At 42.6% G+C, this 21,792-nt stretch overlaps 1 protein-coding gene across 1 annotated transcript; it reads right to left on the reverse strand.

Moving 5' to 3' along the window:
* Window positions 1-6,418: 6,418 nt before the first annotated feature.
* On the reverse strand, window positions 6,419-19,610 carry LSM12 (LSM12 homolog). Its single transcript, XM_042476215.1, is given in 6 exon segments — window positions 6,419-8,570; window positions 9,402-9,528; window positions 13,749-13,775; window positions 13,777-13,852; window positions 14,830-14,976; window positions 19,444-19,610. Coding segments are annotated over 6 exon segments (591 nt in total). The 5' UTR covers window positions 19,565-19,610; the 3' UTR covers window positions 6,419-8,477.
* Between the last annotated feature and the right edge of the window lie 2,182 nt (window positions 19,611-21,792).

Genomic DNA, 21,792 nt, shown 5'->3' on the forward strand with positions numbered 1-21,792 from the left:
GACGTTTATAACCAGACTGTATGAGTAGACATAGAAACCTGTGAGTATGGTGATGAGGTGACAAATTCAACTTTTTCAATGGTTCTTGAGACACAAAGGCAGGGGGAAAGATGTTGCCTGGGGCCAAGGTGGGTGGATGATCATATGAATGGTGGAGGGAGTTTTGGAATGTGTTGTATGCAGGCTGGGAAGCAGAAAGGAGATATCTTAAACTGGCTAAGAGCATCCTCATGAGGCTGGAGAGTTAACTAGTGTTATGTGTAGTGTGGCAGGAAGCTATTGTCTCTATTTAACCCACGGTAGATGGATTGAAATTTGTGACTATATTCTAATTCAGCTATTTCTCTTCCAATCTTCCTTTATAATTTGGAACAAATAGAGACCTCAGATTCAGTCCATAGTAGGGTTAGGAAAGAATCCTGACTAATATTCTGGAGAGCTCCAAGATTTGACAACACTAGGTTAAATTGACGTAGGGCCGGAGCAGACCGGGCAGCTTGGTGTTTACATGCCACTCACTTTCAAGCTGCTCAGAAGCTGGCCAGCTGTTTACACAGGGGTGGCTTCATGATGCTCTGGCAGCATGGCGTTTACACCCCGCCAGAGTGTCATGAAGCTGGCTTCCAGTTGTGACGCAGATGCAAAACCAGCTCACCCCACCCACCCACCCCCAGCAAAGGGAGCAGCTCTTTGCCACCCTTTTTACAGGTGACTTCAAGGCGGATTGGAGCTACAGCATGCTTCAAGCCACCCCTTCCACCGGTCTATTTTGGCCCTAAGTTTCTGATAGGATATAAAATAGTTATTCTACACTTTCACAGAGATCAAAGTTTGTTGTTATGTATCTTCAAGTCATTTCTGACTTATTGTAACCACTAGTCACAATAGGCAAACCTATCAAAAAGGCAAACCTATCACCAAGTTTTCTTGGCAAGATTTATTCAGAGGGGGGTTGCTTTTGCCTTCCTCTGAGGCTGAGAGAGTGTGACTTGCTTAAGGTCACCCAGTGGGTCTCTATGGCTGACTGAGGATTTGAACCCTGATCTCCAGAGTTGTAGCTCAAACCACCACACCATGTTGGTACGATGCAGCAACCTGTCAAGGGCCGTAGAACCCTTGGCATGACCTCCATTTTTTAATTTAACATCACAATCCTATAAACTTCATTGCCCTGGAGAGCTGGGCCAAAATGTCTCATTTGGAAGAGATCGCAAGTTTTACCACTCTAGACATTGCACTCCCCTTCCCCCCCCCCCCCCCCAAAATGTGTGGCAACTGCATTAATGGTGGAGCGACTGCAAGTGTTTCCAATCTACTCAGAACCAGTAAAAAAAGGAAATTATCAATGGCCAACAGAGAAAATGTGTAGGAGGGGAGCATTAGTGATGTAGCCATTTTCTGGCCTGGAGCCAATACCAGCCCAGGAAGACTTGGGTCATTTTTCTTTCTCTTCCACTTTCCTCTAAATTTGTTGTGTGCTGTAGTGATTTCAGTGTTGGACTAAGGTTTATTTTTTCAGCCTCTGAAAAAGACAATGGCAAATCTATCTCTAAAAAATTGTTAAGAAAGCACCTTGCTCTGTGTATCTTCACGCTGCCTGTCAGCTTGTGGCAACACCATGAATTTCATAGGATTTTCTTAGCCAAGGAGTACTGAGGTAGTTTTGCCAGTTCCTTCCTCTGAAATTTAACCTGCTGCACCTGGTATTTGTTTCCAGTCTCCCATCCAAATACTAACTAGAGCTTACTGTGCTTAACTTCCAAAATCAGACCACATCTGGTGCCTCTGGGGTATTTAGGCCCACTCGGTTTGCCTTGAGTTGCCGTCTTGGAGGTATGCAACATGACTATAATGGTACAGCAGCAAATACATCTTTCCCCAGATGGGGGCATGTGTGTCCACCTGAAATAGTGAGAGATGTCCAGAGTGTATGGGGAAATCCTTCATGCTTGTGTTTTTCGTAATATTGCCCATTGCCCATACATATTAATATGGAAACAAGGAGATGAGCCACTGGTGTATCAACTGAGTATAGTCACATCACAATTAATTTCATAGAGGAGAGCCGTTGTGCAAAGAAGTATTCTTTCAGGAGGGAAAACTGATAACATTGATGCAGAATAGGTTTCAATATCTTGGCAACCAGTTTCCACGAGAAACAGTTTGCGAAGGCCATTTTGATCCAGTTTGGGCCATAATACCATTGGATAAGGTGGCAAAGCAGTCAAAAATAAGAAGAGTTTTTGGTGGGTTTGTCAGGCTATGTGGCCATGTTCTAGAAGAGTTTGTTTCAGACATTTCGCCAGCATCTGTGGCTGGCATCTTCTGCACATAAATTATTTATATCTCAGAAAAACAGGTGGTTTGGCAGGTGCCAAAGGATGTTAGAAGAACATTTTTTAAAAAATCGTTTTTATGTTTCCCTTATTCCATTCCCACTTCTGTCATGAGATTAAAGTTGGGTCTCTAGCTTTAGCATTTCACATTGGTTCAGTGTTGACCTACTACTTGGCCTCTGCTACTTGCAGTTTATTAGTGGGACTTCCGTACATCTCACCTGGAGATTGTAACAAAGTGTTCCATGCCACAACATGCTTTCATTAACCTTGCCCATTTTGGGTGGCTTACCTGGTCTAATGATAAAAGCATCACAGTAGATAAAGTTTGAATGAAATCAATGGGATCGCCCATAATAGCTAAAGCATGGGGGATAGATTTCCACAGCAACAATAAACTGTTGTGAACTATGATCCTATAATATTGCAAAGTATTTGGGGCTAGCTTAGTGTTGAATGGACAATTAAGGTCTATTTGCCTGACAGAATATCTGGTGTTCTGGCAGAGAGGAAAATGTCTAGAAATGGTTAAATGATACAGAAAAAGATCAATAGCACTAGAGTAGAACAGGCGATTAGCATGATAGTCCGTTACAACCCATATCAACAAACCAAGGGCCTATGCATACTACACAATTAGAATGGGGTGGTTCCATTTTAATTGCCATGCAAACTTCCTGTGGAATTCTGGGATTTCCAGTTCTGGGAGGAGCATTCCACATTCACAGCCAGAGAGCTCTGGTGCCTGACTGAACTACACATCAGAGGATTCCATTGGATGTAGTCAAAGTGGAATGTAGCACTGTACAATGTGTAAAGGACCCCAGTTCCAAGTTTTAAAGTCCTCTAGGAACAGGCCTTTTGTAAAGCTTCTGGGGTCCAAAGCACACTGCAGAAATAATCCAGTTTGAGAACTCTTTAACTGCCCTGGCAAAGTGCAAGGGAATCCTGGGAATGGTAGTTTGTTCTGGCAACAGAGCTCTTTGACAGAGAAGGCTCAATGACTCACAAAACTACTGTTTCTAGAATTCTCTAACATTGAGCCAAGGCCATTAAAGCGGTCTCAAACTGGATTATTTCTGCAGTGTTTTGGACCTGGGTCTCAAGTGCTCATTCAAGGATTGCTCATAGTAATATACTGTTGCTGGGGGGAAATAAATTAAACACTCCCAGTTTTGTACTTTCTGTCTTCCAAGTCCTTTCCCCAATGTGCAATTTCAAGTGCTGTCGTATTTTGATGCACTGACATAAGAGTGGATCCAAACTCAATGATACAGTATATGACTTCATGTGTCTGTCATCTAACCTAAACCCTGGCTTATTTCCATTTACACATTTAGGGCAGTGGACAAGAGTTCAAGTGAGCACACAATTTCTAAAAAGCCAACTTGTGAGATGTGGTGTTTGTTGGAGAAGAGTGCTGAGGATTCCATGGATGGCTAAAAAGACAAACAAACAGGTCTTTGATCAGATCAAACCAGAACTCTCCCTGGAAGTCAAGATGAAGACACTGAGGCTGTTGTACTTTGGACACATCATGAGAAGGCATGACTCACTCAAAAAGACATTAATGCTGGAAAGGTGGAAGGCTGTAAAAAGAGAGGAAGACCACACACCAGATAGACAGACTGAATTAGGGAATCTACAAGATTTAAGCAGAGCAGTAGATAAGGGGGCTTGGAGATGTTTTATCCACTGGGCTGCCATGAGTTGGGTCACCTTGACAGCAGTTAACAACAAAAAACTGAAGAACAGCTTCACATAGACATCATAGAGTAATGTTATCAGAATAAGAAAATTAAAAGCTAAACCACTGGTGGGTCTATTCACATGAATATGCAAGTTGGCTCCTTTTTGCTTTATGAACTCTACCCCCACCCCCATTGGATTGCCATGTCACAATGTTGCAGTAAAAGCAACACATTAAGCAGTTCTCACCATGATCTAGAATCTATAGCCATCCTCTCCACCGATGTCCTGAGTACATGGTTCGGAAAGTGTGTCAGCTAACAATATTCACCATCACATCCTGGCAAGTTACACAGGTGTGCCAAAATGGTGTTACTTCTGGCCTTTCCCTTTTTTCTCAGTTTTTTGGGGGGCTGAGAATCTTCATGTTTTGTGGTCATTTTGAGCATTTTTGCTACTATCAGAGGAACAAAAAACACCTTTAAAATTAGTTGCGGGCTGGTGGCATCAGGGGTTCATTTTCTCCATCTATGCCCCAATGCTTCTGTGTCAATCCCACCCACCTCCCAATAAAGAGCCCTATATAAATTTATCTCCCTCTGACAGTTCCGCCCATTTGGTGAAATACATCAGAGGTCTGAACTGGTCATTTTCAGTTTTGATGTTATGCTGAAGATTGCGTAAGAGTCCAGGAGAGCTGGTTGCCAACCCTGATCAAATAAGAACGCACCACTTTTGAGTCGTAACATTCCCATTTCAAGTTTCAGAAAAATCCTATGTGAAAACCCTCACAATAAGAACCATGATCTCTAATTCTGGGAGTACTTCTTAAGCGATCTTAAACTTTCTATAGCAACTACTCACAATCCCATTTTTTTTCTCAAAAGCCAAGGCCAGTAGGATTAAATCTCAAAATCAAATTCAGCCTAGTGTATTTTGAAACAGGATACAATGGAAAATACTCAGGACAGTGTGAGCTAGAAGCTTATAGAATTCTTGAAGGGAACTGCTCAGATCCCTTTTCATTGAAACTATTGCACTAACCCTTCCATTTATCTCACTTATGCTCTCGGCAGAGGTTGCAGCTTCCTGACTGCAGAAATTCAGCATGTTTGTGTATCTCCACTAGGGGAGTATGACCAACTTCAACAGCATTCCATGCAAATAATGTAGTTTCCTATTGCTACTCAAATCTTGGTTTTGGCAAGACCAAAAAACAAGAACAATTGTTGGTTCATTATGTTCTGTTACACACAAGTATGCACACCTCTCAAACATTTCAGCCAAAACAGACTATTGGAAAGAAAAACATAGATGACTGTGGGTTCTGCTTTCCTAGGTTAGTACATAAGCCAAATGAGTTCTATTCCTTGACTGGATTGCTTGTTTCTGAATCCATCAAGCACTAGCCACTTTTCTCCCAAGTCCCCTTAGGCAAGAAAATGATTAGAGGCAGGACAAAATTCAAGTGATGGGTTTGTAAGAAGATCCAACATTTTCAGACAACTCTTAGTGAGACTGACACACACACATCCTCCTCTGAAGGAAAGTGTGGAGGAAATTATACACACCTGTGTGGGAAGAGGTGCCCAGGTTCCTACCGTAGCCTGTAGAGGTGTTACCATCAATACTCTTGACTCTGATTCACGCATTCATGAAGCACTACTAATACCAAAGCAAACAAATGATGGATGTGTGCCCTCTCCCTCACATAGGTAACCACTATGTGGGTGGTCGAATAAAGAGAGGACAAGTCTTATGTACCTTTAATCAGTTGTGTAAGAGGGTATTTCGAGAGTAGTAACTTGCCATGCATTGCCTCTCCTACATACTGATTCAAATATAAGAATCAGTTCTTTTAACACAGGCAGGCTACATAAGCCAGCCAAACTGGACAAATTGTGCAGAGGCTTACTTTCCTTACTTTTTTTTCAAAACTGGGTAACACAAGGTCCCCCTCCCCTTTTGTTACTCTGCTCAAGTTTCTTTTTTTGAAATATATGCTGCCTGAAGCCAAAACGGTTGTTGGTGGGTGGGTTAATGTTCTTCTTTCCAAGTGTGTTATAAGAGTACAGGCATGTTCTGTTTGTTCTCTCTTTGGCTGCATCTACACTGCAGAAATAATCCAGCTTGACATTGCTTCAATTACCATTGCTCAATGTTATGGAGGTCTGGAATTTGTAGCTTTGTGAGGCATTTAGCCTTCTCTGTCAGAGAGCTCTGGTACCACAATAAACTACAAATACCAGGATTCCATAGCACTGAGCCACTGCTGTCAAACGGGATTATTTCTGCAGTCTGGATGCAGCTCTAGTGCCATTAGAAATGGAAATATTAACCTACTCGTATATTTCACAGGCAATATCAAGAAACACAATCCATGAAGACGTCAATAGATGCAAGGCCCTGCATTAGTGTTTGTAATTCAAGTATTCAAACTGACATACAAGTTTGTACAGGAGATACTGTGTATTCACCAATGATTTAAATCCCTCCATTCCCCAAAACCCTCTGACCTTGCCCTTCAAGACACAAACCCACTAACACATATGTCTGTTTGATGGTTAAAAAAATTCTGGGTTTTTATTGGTTTTGCTAGACAATACTAAAAAAAAATCCCTCCATCCTGAAAGGCAGGGCTTGAATTATTTAAAATTTGATCCATTTGTTTAAAAAAAAACAAAAAGGGGGAAAGGGGAGAAGAGATCATGGCAAAAAAAGTCATTTATAAGCTCAGCTTTTGTTCAAGTGAAAAATCCATTTCCTCCCCAAAACAAATTTCTAAGGCAAGGATGTTTATAAAGGACAATGAGAGCAGTCAGCCTGGAAGATGAAAATCAGACAAACATAGATTACTTAAGACCAACCTATGACTAGGACCACTGGGATTGAAGTTGGTCAGAAAACTCTAAAATGTATTCTAGGAAGATGGTTGAAATGCACACTAGAAATCATGTACACTAGAATTCGGCACAGGAACTGTATTTCTTGGGAAAATGGGCAGTATTCCGTAAGCGGTGTAATACCACTCACAGGAGGAAGAAGAAAAAAAAGTAGCAACACATTTGACTTCTCCAAACAATGGCTACCATGCCTGATCAAGTAGATTGAAACAGAGGAGCAAGCTTCCCTGTTAACAATAGTGACACATTTACTGCATACAGCTGTGCACCACTGGAAGGAATCAATTGCCATAAGCCATGAGAACATTTATTCAGGAGAAGTAACCAAAGTACACCCTTCAAATCTAAAGAGTTCACTTACCATGCCACAGAAAACTGTGACAAGGATGGCAACTCACCTACTGCCCTGCCTCTCCATATTCTTCTTTTAAAAGGAGGTCAGTGTGGTTATATTGGAGCTGAGCATAGCCAAGCCATGTGTGGACTCTGCCCCAAACCTCACATCCCTTTCCAACTCCAAGTTGGGTCATAAGGAGTAACCTTTGGAATAACCAGCAAAAGAGCACATGAACAAGGAAACTATCAGATCTCCCAACACTGCATGCCTTTTCAAAAGAACAAAATTACTCCAACAGTACTATAGGGTGTTGCTCAGGAGCAATTCCAATCCAGTGGTATTACCAGAGCCCTGATTTAGGGAAACGTAATGTGACATACAAGCTCAACTTGTGAAAGACAATGAGAAGGCAGCCTGCAACCCTTGTGCATCTCTCACCTCCACAGGGTATGGCCCACTAAAGCCTTAGCTTCAACACAGATCTGATCTCTAGAGTTGTACATTAAAAACCGCAGAAGGCTTGATTGTTAAGCACAGAGATATGCATTATTCTTTTTCTGCCATGATCCCAGTTCAGAATACTGCAAGAAGCAGAAAATATTTAAAGGACATTTTATATATATATTTATTATATATATATTTTGAGATAAGAAAAATAAGGCTAATTCAAGCCTTGCCCTGTGCAAACAAAAACCAAAACGAGAGATCGCCAGTCACACAAAGGTCCCGATTACATCACCACAGTCAGCCTGTTATTTTCTGTTTTCTCTATTTCTTTTTTCCCCTCCTTTTTATAGGACAACTGGGAAGCTGAATTCTCCTATGGTACAGGAGGGAGAGGGTTGGCATGGAATTGATTTCAGTAAAGCTAAAAACAAAACAAAAATGATTTGGGGAGGGAGAAAAACCTCAAAGACAAGACAGCTGACTGTTCTAGGGGGGTAAACTTGATGGGCAAAAAGTAAAGAGTCTGTTAGTCAAGTAATGAATGAGTTTTTAAATTATTCTCTTGTTTTTGAAGTCTAAAGTTCGGAAGCTTGTGGGTCCCCTATCATTACAGGGCCACCACAAAATAGAAGTGGAACCCCCCTGCCCTCCCCTGACCTCTTTTTGAAGAAGTCTGTGTCATCTGCTGCTGCGTGTTCGAAGGGCTCCCCCCACCCCCACCCCCCGCAGGAGCAATCTATCGCAACCAGGAAGGGCAGGCGGGACTCAGGACGAGAGGGCACTCTCCTTCTGTGTTGGCTGGACTTGTGAACGCTGCATCACCTTTTGGCTTTCGACATCTCTAAAATGTTTCTCGACCTAGATGAAGGAGAAGGAGGCAAGAGAGTTAGTAGGAGTCTGGCTGAGTGGGGCTAACTTCAAGGAATGCAGTAACTGATGATGAGCTTAGCTGAATGGCAGCCTGCAACAAGATAATCAGGAGACTGCTATGCAACTAATGGGCTCTGCATAGTTATATAGGAGGCAGAGCCAGATGTATTTACAGGAGGGGTGAACAATACATGAAGCAGAGGAAACAAAGTTTTCTCTTCACTCCACACCACAGCCACACCTGTTTCTCTGTCTATCCTATTAAAGTATGATTGTGTGGCAGGTAGAGGATATAGGACATCAAAATAATACTAGTATAATAGTTTGTAGCAATGGTTTGGTATGTCCTAATAGAGCTTCAGTCAACTGACTGATACTGGAAGTACTTGCTCCTTGCTTCAAGCACTTCAAAGGGAAACCGCAGAAATTTACAGTTTAAGTTCTGTCACTGCAAGAAAGGGGCTTCCATTCTATTCTATTGACAGGATCACCATCTGAATTATCTAGGATTCAAATCTCTTCCTCACTGTCACCCCCTTTTTTAAAAGGGGTTTGGAAGACAGTACCACTTGAGTAGAATTCAGACATAACAATGTTAGTCTGGAACATCAGTATGCAACTTTTGAAACTAATTAAGAGAAAGAAGTTGTAGCATCTGAGGGAGTGGACCAAGTCTACCGAGGTTTATAGTGCAATTTCTTTCACTCAGTCTTAAAGGTGCTACAAACCCTTTGCAGCACCACTTGAGGTCAGTCTTATTTGTCTGGCTGCTTTTTAAATGACACCCCCTCCCCAATCTTCTGGCATTGGTCTACTTACTATTTTGCGTACATGACTTAGGGCACTCCCCTCTTTTCCTTTACAGTTTTCCACTTGGTACGGAGGGGCAATGACAACTTCTTCCATCACGACTATATTCTTCTCTTGCCATTTACAATCTTTAATACTGGAGGAAGCAACACAGGATTCATTGGTTATAATACAAATGCATTTATAAAAATCCCATGGTAAACAGCCAAAACTATAGAAGGCAAGCATGGAGTCAGAGGTAGTTGTCTGCTCTCCTTCCCTTTGCCTATCCCTATTCTCCACTGGCTTCATCTTTAGCACAAGTGTGGCTTCTCTAACATTACATACCATTATCAACATGACGGAAACTGCATAACCTCAGGGGCATGGCACATTACAAACTAAAAAAGACAGAGAAGCCTATGGAAAACAATTAGATTTGACAAAGAGAAGAGGAGAAGAGCCAGGACAAAAACACTAGAAACAAGGTTCAAATTGCACAGGAAACTCTTTCAAATATAGATTCTGAAACACACATAACACAACATATCCTCCACCCACCTGCAATTTACAAAACACAGAATCTTCTGTCTCTCTCTGTAGCCAAAGTACTTGGTAGTCCAGTAAGGGCATCTTCCTAGACAGTGTGCAATGTCAAGTTGCGACAGGAAGGACACACAGAGAGGGCTTTCTGGGGTCTATGTCAGTGTTGTATCTACTCTTGCTGAGCCTTCAAAGTCCTGGTCTGAGCAGCATGCATGGGCAAAGTGTGGCCTGACTTCTGTTGGCATTCAGGGGCTCAAAGGGATCAAAAATGTTTTTTGCCCTCAAAAGCCCTCTAGGGGCTGTGGGTATTTTCTGCCCTGTTTTTGAGTCCCCTTGGGCCATTTAAGGCCCAGAAGGGCCCCTTTTATAAACTCAGAAGTAAACTTGAAGAAAGGCCTCTCCTGGGCCTAAAATGGCCCAAAGGAGCCTAAAGGCATGGCAAAAATGACCCTAATAACCTTTAGAAGATATTGGCAGGCATTTGGATGGGAGCAAATAAAATTAGTTTTTTGCGGCAGGGATGCAACTGCCCAATTTCTCCTAAGGGATTCATTCAGCCACATAGCCTCTCACAGTTGCCCACCCCTATTAGCTTCAGGTGAATAACAGGAAGTCCAATAACTGAGCTTGTCTATGTGTTGTGTGCCTTCAAGTCATTTCCAACTTATGGTGACCCTAAGGCGAACTTATCATGGGCTTTTCTTGGCAAGCTCTGTTCAGAGGAGGTTAGCCATTGTCATCCTCTGAGGTTGAGAGCATGTGACTTGCCCAAGGTCACCCAGTGAGTTTCATGGTCAGGCTGGGAATCGAACCCTGGTCTCCAGGGTCATAGTCCTAACACTCAAAAGGTTCAAGTCACTGTGCCACACTGGCTCTAGTTCTTATTCGTTCAGCAGTTTAATTAACACATAATTTGCATGCCAGTCCCTTGAAACTGGTTCTGGCATCTTCTCCAGTGTTGTGTCTTTTGACTAGCCCAGCCCCAGGTATGTACACTGGGATGGAAACTCTGGAAATGAACCCCTAAACGTGAGTTCTTTCTCAGATGCTCAATGCAAGGCCACTGGGTGTGGGTCTAAGTTACAAACACAATGCTGGCAGGAGGCTCAGTCACTAGCAGCTCGCTGCTATCACTTCAACAGACAAGTACTCTGCATGTGAGTAACATACAAAAGAATGCGAGTGAGGCATTTTTCTGTGGATCATGTGTACAGTTTTGCTCGGTGTCTTTAGCCCACGATATGCTGAGACAAATCTATAAAGTCCTATACAGCTCAGGTCTAGGCTGTTTGTAGGACCATTATCTCCCTTTATGAGCCTGTTAGAGCTTTAAGATCTTCAGGAAATGCCATTCTCTTCGTCCCACTACCTTCTCAGTCTTGTTTGGTGGAACAATGAAGAGGGCTTTCTTGGTGGCTGCTCCTACACTCTGGAATTCCTTCCTAAAGGAGACAAGGATGGCTTGCTCCTTGCTCTTCTTTGGCCAGCAAATCAAAAACATTCCTAAAAACCTTCCTGTTCCAGCAGGCATTCCCCGAATAAAACCCTGTGGGCCTCCCTCCTCTTCCGTGGCCAAGAGGTTGGGCTATGGGGCTTTTTTTCCTGCTTTTTATTGTTATATATTTTAATTGTTGTATTGTTGTGCTGTTTTTAACCGGTTGTAAGCCGCCCTGATCGTGGGAAGAGCGGGATATAAATAAAAATTTTATTTTATTTATTTATTATTCCTGTTATTGTCAAATTTTAAAAAATGACTGTGACGGACTTTTAACACTTTGCTGTGCTGTCTTATTTTTTATATTGGATTTAATGCATTTTAAATAGATTTAAATACATAGATTGTTTAACTGTTTTTAATTAACTTTTACTTTTCTATCTATATTTTAATTTATTTTTGCATAGTTTTTAATCTGTTCTCTTTTTAATTTGTAAGCCATCTTGAGTCCCAGTATTCTCAAAAAAGTGAGATATGAATGAAAATAATAAATAGTAGTAGTTGCTGTTTTAAGACCAGCCTTACCACAGGTCAAGGCTGTTATGATACATCAGGCAGAACTCAAAACAAAGTGGATCCATCAATTTGACACATATTTTGTACACAACTATAAGTAAAGCTGAAACATGAGAAGGCCTGTTTTTTCTCACGGGTTATCAGAATCAATTAGTTGGGGGGGGGGGAACCATGCAATCGTCCATGCCTTATGACAATCCTGCAGATAATCTTATAGTCACTGAGATAACCCACTTTGAAAAACAACTGAATTCAACATCTATATGTATTAAAAACATCTGTTTTACTGTATTTTGTTTTATTGAAAAAATTAAAAGCTTAAAAGATTTAAAATCTAGAAACTCTTTAAACCAGCAGCTACATAGCCTTCATCATACATTTATTTCAACCTATGTTGTTATATTTTAGCAGGATTGCCTTGAAATCTTTGAAAGCACTGTCAGACTGCGAGAGATGATGGGTTAATGATTGGAAGTTTGTACTTTTCTATAAATCTAGCATGAATCTCTATCACAGATTTCTTCAGTTTATAAGTGTGTGATGGAGACCCATGATGGATCCACACCAAAAAGATTTTGGGAAGATGTAGTCCTAAAATGACTCAATGGAACAAACTGTCCAAATGGTATAAGTGAACATGCACACAAAGGTATTTTGATCTCTATAATAATTAAGTGTGATATTTGGAAAGTATATTGAAGATGCTATAAATTAGATTGTTGACAGTAGTCTTTAGATGCTTCTGTGGCACATGGTGTTTTTACAGATTCATATTATTGCCCAATGGAATGGCACCCTGTAATTCCATATATTGTTTTAAGTTACTGATGGTCTAATGTTCTTATAGCCATTATCTGATGACTTTTTGCATTACACACTTTTTAACAATGCACGTAATATTTTGCTTTGTAAGAGCAACAATTTATTTTTCTTCTCTGATCATCATCATCATCATCATCATTATTATTATTATTATTATTATTATTATATCATTAGGTATTAGATAGGCCAGCCAATATGGGAGTCATGTAAAACAAGCATGTTAACACACTATCCTTCAGCAGGCTGACAAATGAGAAATTCTATGAAGCACAATTCACGGCATCCCTGCAGCAACAGTAGTTCAGCCACAGTTCATGCTTCTGTTCAGTTGCATCATCCACCCTAGAACATTTTTCAATGTTCAAAGTGTGGATGGCAATGGGAGTTAGCCCATTAATGAATGGTCCTTTCCCAGGGTCTTTGAAACTATTGGATGGATTCTGATCTAATGAAATATGGAGACTGGTCAGAGGATAGTTTTCCTTCCAGGAGCAAAGTTTTCAAGGAAGTGAGAAAAATATAGGGAAAAAAAGCTTCTTCCAACATTTGATGAAATCAAAAAAATTGAGAGGAAAATGCTATGACTGCAGATGACAGTCATTTTTGTGTTCAGAGTTCTGTAGATATGGAAGAGATACTTACACACATTTAGAATCAAGGTTAGTCTGAGATAATGGAAATAAACTGAATTGCTGTAGTTTAAATGGAGCCTAAATATCTGAAAGGCATCAGATCTTGTCTGATCTTGGAAACTAATCAGGGTCAGCCCAGGTTAGTAGCTGGATGAGCAACTACCAATTAATATCAGGTGCGTAGGCTAGATTGCCGGGGAAAGAACCAGCAAAGCCATCTGAGTATTTCTTGCTTAAAAAAAACACTAAGAAATTCATGGGGTTGTCAAAAGTCAACAGGTGACTTGAAGGCACACACACTCTGGTAGTTTCCTGCCCTTTCCCCATACCTTTTGTCCTAATTCCTCCCTATACCCTGCTACTTACGTCTTGTGTATAGTCTGGAAAAGCTGTTCCTTCCAAAGAGACCCCAGCACTAATTGCATTGCCTGCTCAGCTTTCTTCCTTCTCCATCCGTGCTTTGTTGCAAGCTGGAGGAAAAACATGAGAGACACAGGTCTTAATCTCAGAGTACAAAATGCCGCAGATATGTTGATCCTTAAATGAAGGTGAGTTTGCCGGAGAATAAGTGTGTGTGTGTGTGTATGTTGGTGTTGATGACAGTAATGTGACAAATCCTCTTCCTGAGCTGAAATCTTTCTCCAACAAACTAAATAACAATCCATAGATGTATAGCACACAAAGCTTCCTACCAGACTTGAAAGGACATAATAAAATGGATAGTGTAATATAACAAGGCTATAGTCCAAGGCAGCTAAAGTTATTACTTCCTTTTTGCTAATAAGCATTCCTTGCCTAATCAAAATAAAACAAAAGTAAAACGGAAATTTTGTTTTACTTTCAAGAAACAGCATCGTGTCTATTTCTTGCCTGAGATGGAAATGCATACGATCTGTTAAGCATTTTAGTTGCTTTGAAGTGACGTAATAATGGCAAACTGCGAAACTTCCCACATAAAGGCCTGTTACAGACTGCCAAAATAAAGCTGCTTCGAGTCTCTTGGAGGTATGCTTTTAAATGATGCATGGGCCTAAGAATCGGGAGCTGCACAAAGCTTCACTACAGGCTTGGAATGGCGTGTGGCTTTGGCGCGACCTCCGGACTCTTAGGACCCATGCATCATTTAAAACATACCTCCAAAGAGATCAAAGCAGCTTTTTTTGGCAGTCTGTAACAGGCCAAGTTGCTTTTTTAATACCACATTAACACTATTTGTGTGTTCAACGTTCCCCCTCTGATTAAATATTTGATTCATATACTTCTCGGCTGCTGGGACATCCAAAAGTGCTGTTTAATAAATAAGCCAGACAAACATGCTAAATCTACTTAAGGTATTGGAAAATTTAAAATTTTCCATGCCACTGACTATAGCAGTAAGCAGTTGATGCTGCTTATGATTTGTAACTGTTGCTTGAAAACTCTCACTGGATGGACAACACATTTTCACAAAGAATTCTTACCTTGCTAACGTTGAGTGAAGCTAAAGGTGGGGGAGTTTCTGTGCGGTCATTAATTATTTCCACATCTGAAACATATTGTAGGTTTATAAGCAAGATATCTGCATGGTTGGGTTTGCCACTTGAAGAAGGACATTCTGGAGGAAAGGTAATTAAGGAAACAACATCCAAAATGTATCCTGCAACATCTCAGAGAGAAAATGGTTTATGCACACCATTTGAAGAAAGGGTGTATGGACATGTAGTACTCAAACATTACAACTGAATGTTTGTTGCAATCTCTTTGCCGGTTAACTTTGCAGCTAACCACCCTACAAGTGTGTCTGACTGTAATCATACATATTATGATCTAAAACAGAAACCCTGGTTTTTGAGATGTGTGAAAATGATGTAGAAGGCAACATGTACAGAATTTAAAGCAACACTGCCCAATTTAGCTCTCTATAGATGTATCAAACTATAATGTGCAGCATCCCCAGTTGGCACAACCAATTATCATGTCCGCTTGGGATGGTGGGATTTGGTTTCCTCAACAGGTTGGGGAAGGCTGCCACTAAGCAAAAACTAACCTGCCAAGAAGGTCAACAATGAAAGATTGGGGTTTATTCTATATACCCAGTCAGGCTACATTTCAGGAAAGCTAATACAAATCCCAAGTTATGAATTGGTGAAAAGAAGTATTGAATGCACCGTACATGTTTAGACAGTCAAAGGGAACGGAAATTAACAATTCCCCCTCCCTTGAAACTGGCCAGTCCCACCATTCAAATTGCTGTAACAATTACACAAATATGTGTAAATACTAAGACTACATGAACAAGTGAACATCTTTGTGGGCCATTTATAATTATTCACAAAGGCGATGTCAATTAGCCCTGAGCAGGTCTATTGGTGTTACCTATAACAATACAAGAGTGGCCTAGGTAGATCTGTTCAGGTGTCTATCTAATTCAGCATCCTGTTTCCTAAAATGGCCAGCCAGAGGTCTATGGATGGCCCCAAATAGGACATGAAGACAAACACAGAAGCACACTGCTTCTGATCCTGGAGGCAGTGCATAACCATCCTGAATAATGCTTCTTAACAGCCTTTTCCTCCGTGAATTTGTTTAATTACATTCTAATGTCATTCACATTGGTGGCTTTCACATTTCATGGCTGCAATTCCATCATGTATCTATGAGATGTGTGAAAAAAGCACCTCCTTTTGCTCATTCTGAAGCAGCTGCTGCTGCTTAGCCCTATGAATTAGAATGAAAACCTCTTTATCCACTTTCTCCCTACCGCACTACTTTAGAAATGGATACCCTCACCCAATTCAGTGCACAAACACCTATCTGGACCAACAACACCAATTTGCATCTACACTGCTCTGCCTCATGACATCCCAGGAAAGACTTTTAACAGATTCGACAGATAAAACAAGAGATTCTGGCAAATGGAATCCAAACGAACTACCATCTTGAGCCCTATATGTCTTTCCTCTATGCCCTCAGAAGTTATTTCTGGCAGACTGACACAGGGCTAGCACAAACCTAAACATTAGGAAGAAGTTCCTGAGGGTTAGAGCTATTCCACAATTGATGACACTGCCTCTGAGAGTGGTGGGATCTACTTCTTTGAGGTTTTTAAACATGTACGGATGTGAGAGACGGACAGTAAAGAAAGCATCTAAGAGGAAAATCAACTCATTTGAGATGTGATGCTGGCAACAAGCCAAAAAAGACAAAAAAGCCTGAACTCTCACTGGAAGATAGGATGATCAAGTTGAGGCTGTTATACTTTGGTGACATCAGGAGAAAGCAGGACTCATTAGGAAAGATAATTATGCTGCTAAGGGTAGAAGAAAGAGAGGAAGACTATACACCAGATAGACAGACTCAATCATGGAGGTCACTGGTCTGAGCCCACAGGACCTTAGCAGAGATAGATCATAGGAGGGCTTGCTGACATCCCATTCACAGGGTCTCCATGAATGGGGGGCATTTTGAAAGCAGTTAACAACAACAACATATGCATTTTATATGAGCATGTGCATTCATGGCAGTGTATATTGCATATTGCCTACTTAGGAACAAGTTACAGTCATTGAATAGAAGGTGGGAAAAGGGCAGCTAGCATATTGGTTGGGCAACTTCAGCTGTGGACAAAATGTCTGAAAAGGTAAAACTGATTTGTGTCCTCACCCCTTGCTAATAAGAAGTAACTGGAGGGGTAGATTTTTTTTGGTATCCTGTTGCTGTTGCATCTAGTACTTATATAGACAAATGGTCAGTGTTTAAGAACTAGACAAAATCGTGAAGAGTAAATAGCTGAATACTAAAGTTAGAATCATGCAAGCCACTGTATTCCCCATCACTATGTATGGATGTGAGCGGCACCAGTGAAGAAAGCAGATAGGAAGAAAATTAATTCATTTGAGATGTGATGTTGGAGAAGAGTGCTGAGGATACCATGGAGGGCCAAAAAGACAAACAAATGGGTCCTAGAACAAATCAAGCCTAAACTCTCCCTAGAAGCCAAGATGAGTAAATTGAGGTTGCCATATTTTGAACGTTAGTGCAGTTGGACCTTGGTATCCGCAGGTGATCCACCTCAGACTCCCCATGAGAATACCAAAAAATGTGGGAGCTTAAGTCTCGCTATCCCTAATGGCAGCGCAACATGCATTCACCTGCTGGCATGGCCATGTGCACATGCCACCATTGGAGACAATGGGGTTTGCTGTCCACAGATGCTTAAATCCGTGGATGGCAAGCCTGCAGGTAATGAGGCCCCACTGTATTAGTATTAGATGGATAGGATCAATCTGGGAGACCACAACCCTGAGCCTACAGGACCTGAGCAGAAAGGTAGACGACAGGTGGACTCATCCACAGGGTCACCATGATCTGGGGACAACTCAAGGGCAGTTAACAACAACAACAATAACAACAACATATGCATTATATATGAGCGTGTACATGCAAGGCAGTGTATATAGCTTATAGCCTAATTAGCATCTATTTACAGTTATAGAATTGGAAGGTGGCAAAAGGCAGTTAGCACAATGGTTGTGCAGCTTCAACAGATGCATCTTGTGGCTGTGGACAAACTGTTTGAAAAGGCAAAATTGACCATTTGTGTCCTTGATCCTTGCTAACAAGAGTTAACTGCAGGGAGGCGGATTTTTTTTTCCTTTGGTACCCTGTTGATGTACTTATAGAGTACTTTTGCACCACGGGAGTACTTACATAGAAAAATGGTCAGCATTACCCCTTCAAAGAATAGTGGAGTCGCCTTCTTCTGAGGCTTTTAAGCAGAGCCTGAATGGCTGTTTCTCAGGGGGTCCTTGGATGGCGTGTTCCAGTATAGCAGGAAGGGGTTCATAGAATTGTAGAGTTGGAAAAGACCCCAAGGGCCATCTGGTCCAACCCCATTCTGCCATGCAGGAACTCTCAGTCAAAGCATCCCCAATGACAGATGGCCATCCAGCCTCTGTTTAAAGACCTCCAAGGAAGGAGACTCCACTAGACTCGGAGGAAGTGTGTTCCACTGTCGAACAGCCCTTGCTGTCAGGAGGTTCCTCCTAATGTTGAGCTGGAATCTCTTTTCCTGGAGCTTGCATCCATTGTTCTAGTCTCTGGAGCAGCAGAAAACAAGCTTGTTCCCTCCTCAATATGACACCGTCTAGGTGGCCCTTGGGGATCTCTTCCAATGCTAGAGTGGCCCATTTCAACCATCTCCCTTCCTGCAGACCCATGCTGACGACTGCCCTTCCTGAGTAGGGTCGCCTTCCTCCCTCTTCTTATCCCTCAGACTATTTTAAGCCTCTCAGGGCCAACCAATTTCTCTCGCCACTGAAATGGGACTCATTTCCATCGTCTCCCTCTCAGAAAACCCATGCTGCCGGCTGCCTTTCCTCTTATTCTCCCTCAGCTTCTTTAAGCCTCTCTTGCTGAGTGCCCTCAAGTCATGCCTGACTTATGGCAACCCTGAGGTGGTTTTCTTGGCCAGATCGATCCTGAGGGGGTTTGCCACTGCCATCCTCTGAGGTAGTGGGTCTCAGTGGGTTTCCATGGCCAAGCCAGGATTCAAACCCTGGCACCACATCCTCAAAACACACAAAGCGCCTTAACTGCCCTGGCTCCTTTGGGGGAACTTCTAGTTTTGTGGGACATAGGGTTTTTTGGGTGGGTTTTCCATGCTCTGTGGCCACACTCTGGCTATGGATGCCAGCCATGAAACCCTTTGGCTTTACATTCTGTGAGACGTTTAGCCTCCTCTGCCAGAAATAGCCACCATAAACTACAATTCCCAGGATTCCTTAGCACTGAGCCTGGGCAGCTGAAGCGGCCTCAGACTGGGCTATTTCCGCAGTGTGTTTTGTAGCTGAGAGCGACAGAGGAGACCTCTGCAACCCATCGTGCAGCCAGTTCTGCTCTCTAACCCATTCATATACAGACATACATATTGGCTTCTATTGTTCCCTTTCGCCCTCTCTCCATCAAGGGCCAGGCCAAAGGGTCCCCGTCCCTCTTTAGCCAGAGACAGACATGCCTGCTTCCCCTTCCCCTCTCGGGCCTCTCTCCCCTCCTTCCCCTTCCCCTTCTCCAGGAAGGATACTGAGCGCCAGCATCTTGCTGGGGTAGTCGAAGGCCACCACTTCTCCTTGCAGCCGCTGCTCCTGGCAAGTCCGGCACGAGACCTGGCTGCCCACACTGAAGTACTCGCCTGGGGCCGCCATCTTGTCTCAGGCCCAGGCGGCGGCGGCAGCGGCGGCGGCAGCGGCACCCTTCGCGCCTCGCTGCAGCAGCAGCAGCAGCAGCCGCCGCCTCCTCCTCCGAAGGCAAGGAGGCCCGGAGGGAAAGGGAGAGCCACCCCGGGGCTCCCAGCCAAACCCAGCGCGCTCGCCTCGCTCCCTCCTTGAGCCGCCTGGCTGCTCCAGCCTCAAGGAAGAAGGAGGGGAAGAAGGGGGAAAGGGGGGATACCAGGAGGAGTGGCCAAGGCGACGGCGCCCTGCCCTCACGCACGCACGTACGTAGCGTCGCCACGCAAGCAGCGCGGATTCGGATTGGCTCGGCTTCGGAAAATACCGGCCCCTGATTGGACAATCCGAGGCTCAGTCTCGGCGGAGGGCGGGACGAAAAGGGACGTCTTTGGAATCGGTGGGTGGGGCTTGTCTAATGGGAGGGGCTTAATAGAAAGCGAAGGGGCGGGGCTTTCCCCTCGTCTACTTGGTTCCGCTCTGGATGCCATGGCAACCGCCTCTGGAATGCTGGGATTTGGAGTCTAGAGGCCCCTTTTGTCATCCTTTTTTCCCTTACATTTTTCAAGCTCCTGAATTCCAAAATGTCCTCCCTTTTTTGAGCATGTCTCTTAGAAGCATTGATCTAGAATATAGATTCTATATCTATGAATATAGATGTTATATTTGTATTGGAGCAGAGTGACCAGATGTCCTCCTTTTGTAGGACCTGCTGTCCTCCATTTCAGCCTTCTCTCCAGGAGGGATTCCAAAGTGTCCTCCAGTTGGAGCATGACTCTAAGAAGCATCAATCTGTGTTTATGTTAGAGCAGGGGGACCAGATAATAATAATAATAATAATAATAATAATAATAATAAATGATACAACTTTATTTCTAGATGTCCTCTTTTTCCTGGACCCGTCCTCCATTTCAACCTCCTGCCCACAAAAAGCCATGCATATTCATGAGCAGAGTAGGCAGGCAGGAAAAGCAGCTTGACCCTGGGTTTTCTGAAAGCAGATCAAAGCCTCGCTTGCGCATGGCCTGCTCCCAAGGAAGGCCGGAAACCATATACCCTCCATCCCCTTTCACCCCTTACTCCCCTGTTGCACTAGCTGGCTTATATGTAGTGTAACTACATCCGTTGCATTATCGGCAGTCACGCTTTTGCTTTGCCATAGTCCTTTGCTGTAGATGCGCCAGTGCAATGGAGCACATTTTCCACCTTGAGTCAGAGCATCCCGGCTTCTGTTTGCTCCGGTTTTTAGCCCTAGAGCAATAAATAGCATTTAGCAATAGCCTTTACATTTCTGCTCCGGTCCATAGTGAATTCAACACTCTCTAAGTCTAAGCGGTTTACAGTCTGTAACGTTGTGGGTTCAAGACTGGCATTTAACCACTGTGCCACCAGGGCTCCTTATAGGTACATACACACACACACACACACTCAGTGTATCACTGATGTATACACACACAGGGAGACACACATATGTATCACCTACATGCATACACATACACACAAGGAGTACATATATAGACACATATATACACAAACACACATATTTCACCTACATACATACACATACACACGTCACCTGCATATATACACATATATCATGTACACACACACACAATGTATATCACCTACATATACACACACAGAGACACATATATACATAGACACATACACACATATATCACCAACATACATAAATATACACAGTATGTCACCTACACTTACATACCACCTACACTACACACACACACAGAGTATATCACCTTCATATACAGACACACACATATATAGACACATATATCACCTGTATAGTGTCACCTACACACCTACATATCACCTAGAGTATATCCTACATATATACACAAAGACACATATATAGACACATACACACTATATCACCAGCATACATACAGACACACATACAGTATATCACAACATACACACACATATATCACTTCCATACATATGCACATATTCCTATTTTATATTATTATATACATATACATATATGTGTATGTATGCATAATAATGCAAATCCATCTCCACTTCCCATGTGATATAATAGTGGGTTTTGATTAATGTGCCTGATGTGCGTAGGGCAGCCTCTGGGAAAAGAGTGCAATGGCAAGAGAGCTGCTTCCCCATTGCTTTTACTGGGGCAATGCATGCCTCCTTCACGTGGAGGACGTGCCTCTTCCCATGATGGCCCC

Source organism: Sceloporus undulatus, chromosome 6, assembly GCF_019175285.1.
Source record: "Sceloporus undulatus isolate JIND9_A2432 ecotype Alabama chromosome 6, SceUnd_v1.1, whole genome shotgun sequence".
NCBI lineage: Eukaryota > Metazoa > Chordata > Lepidosauria > Squamata > Phrynosomatidae > Sceloporus > Sceloporus undulatus.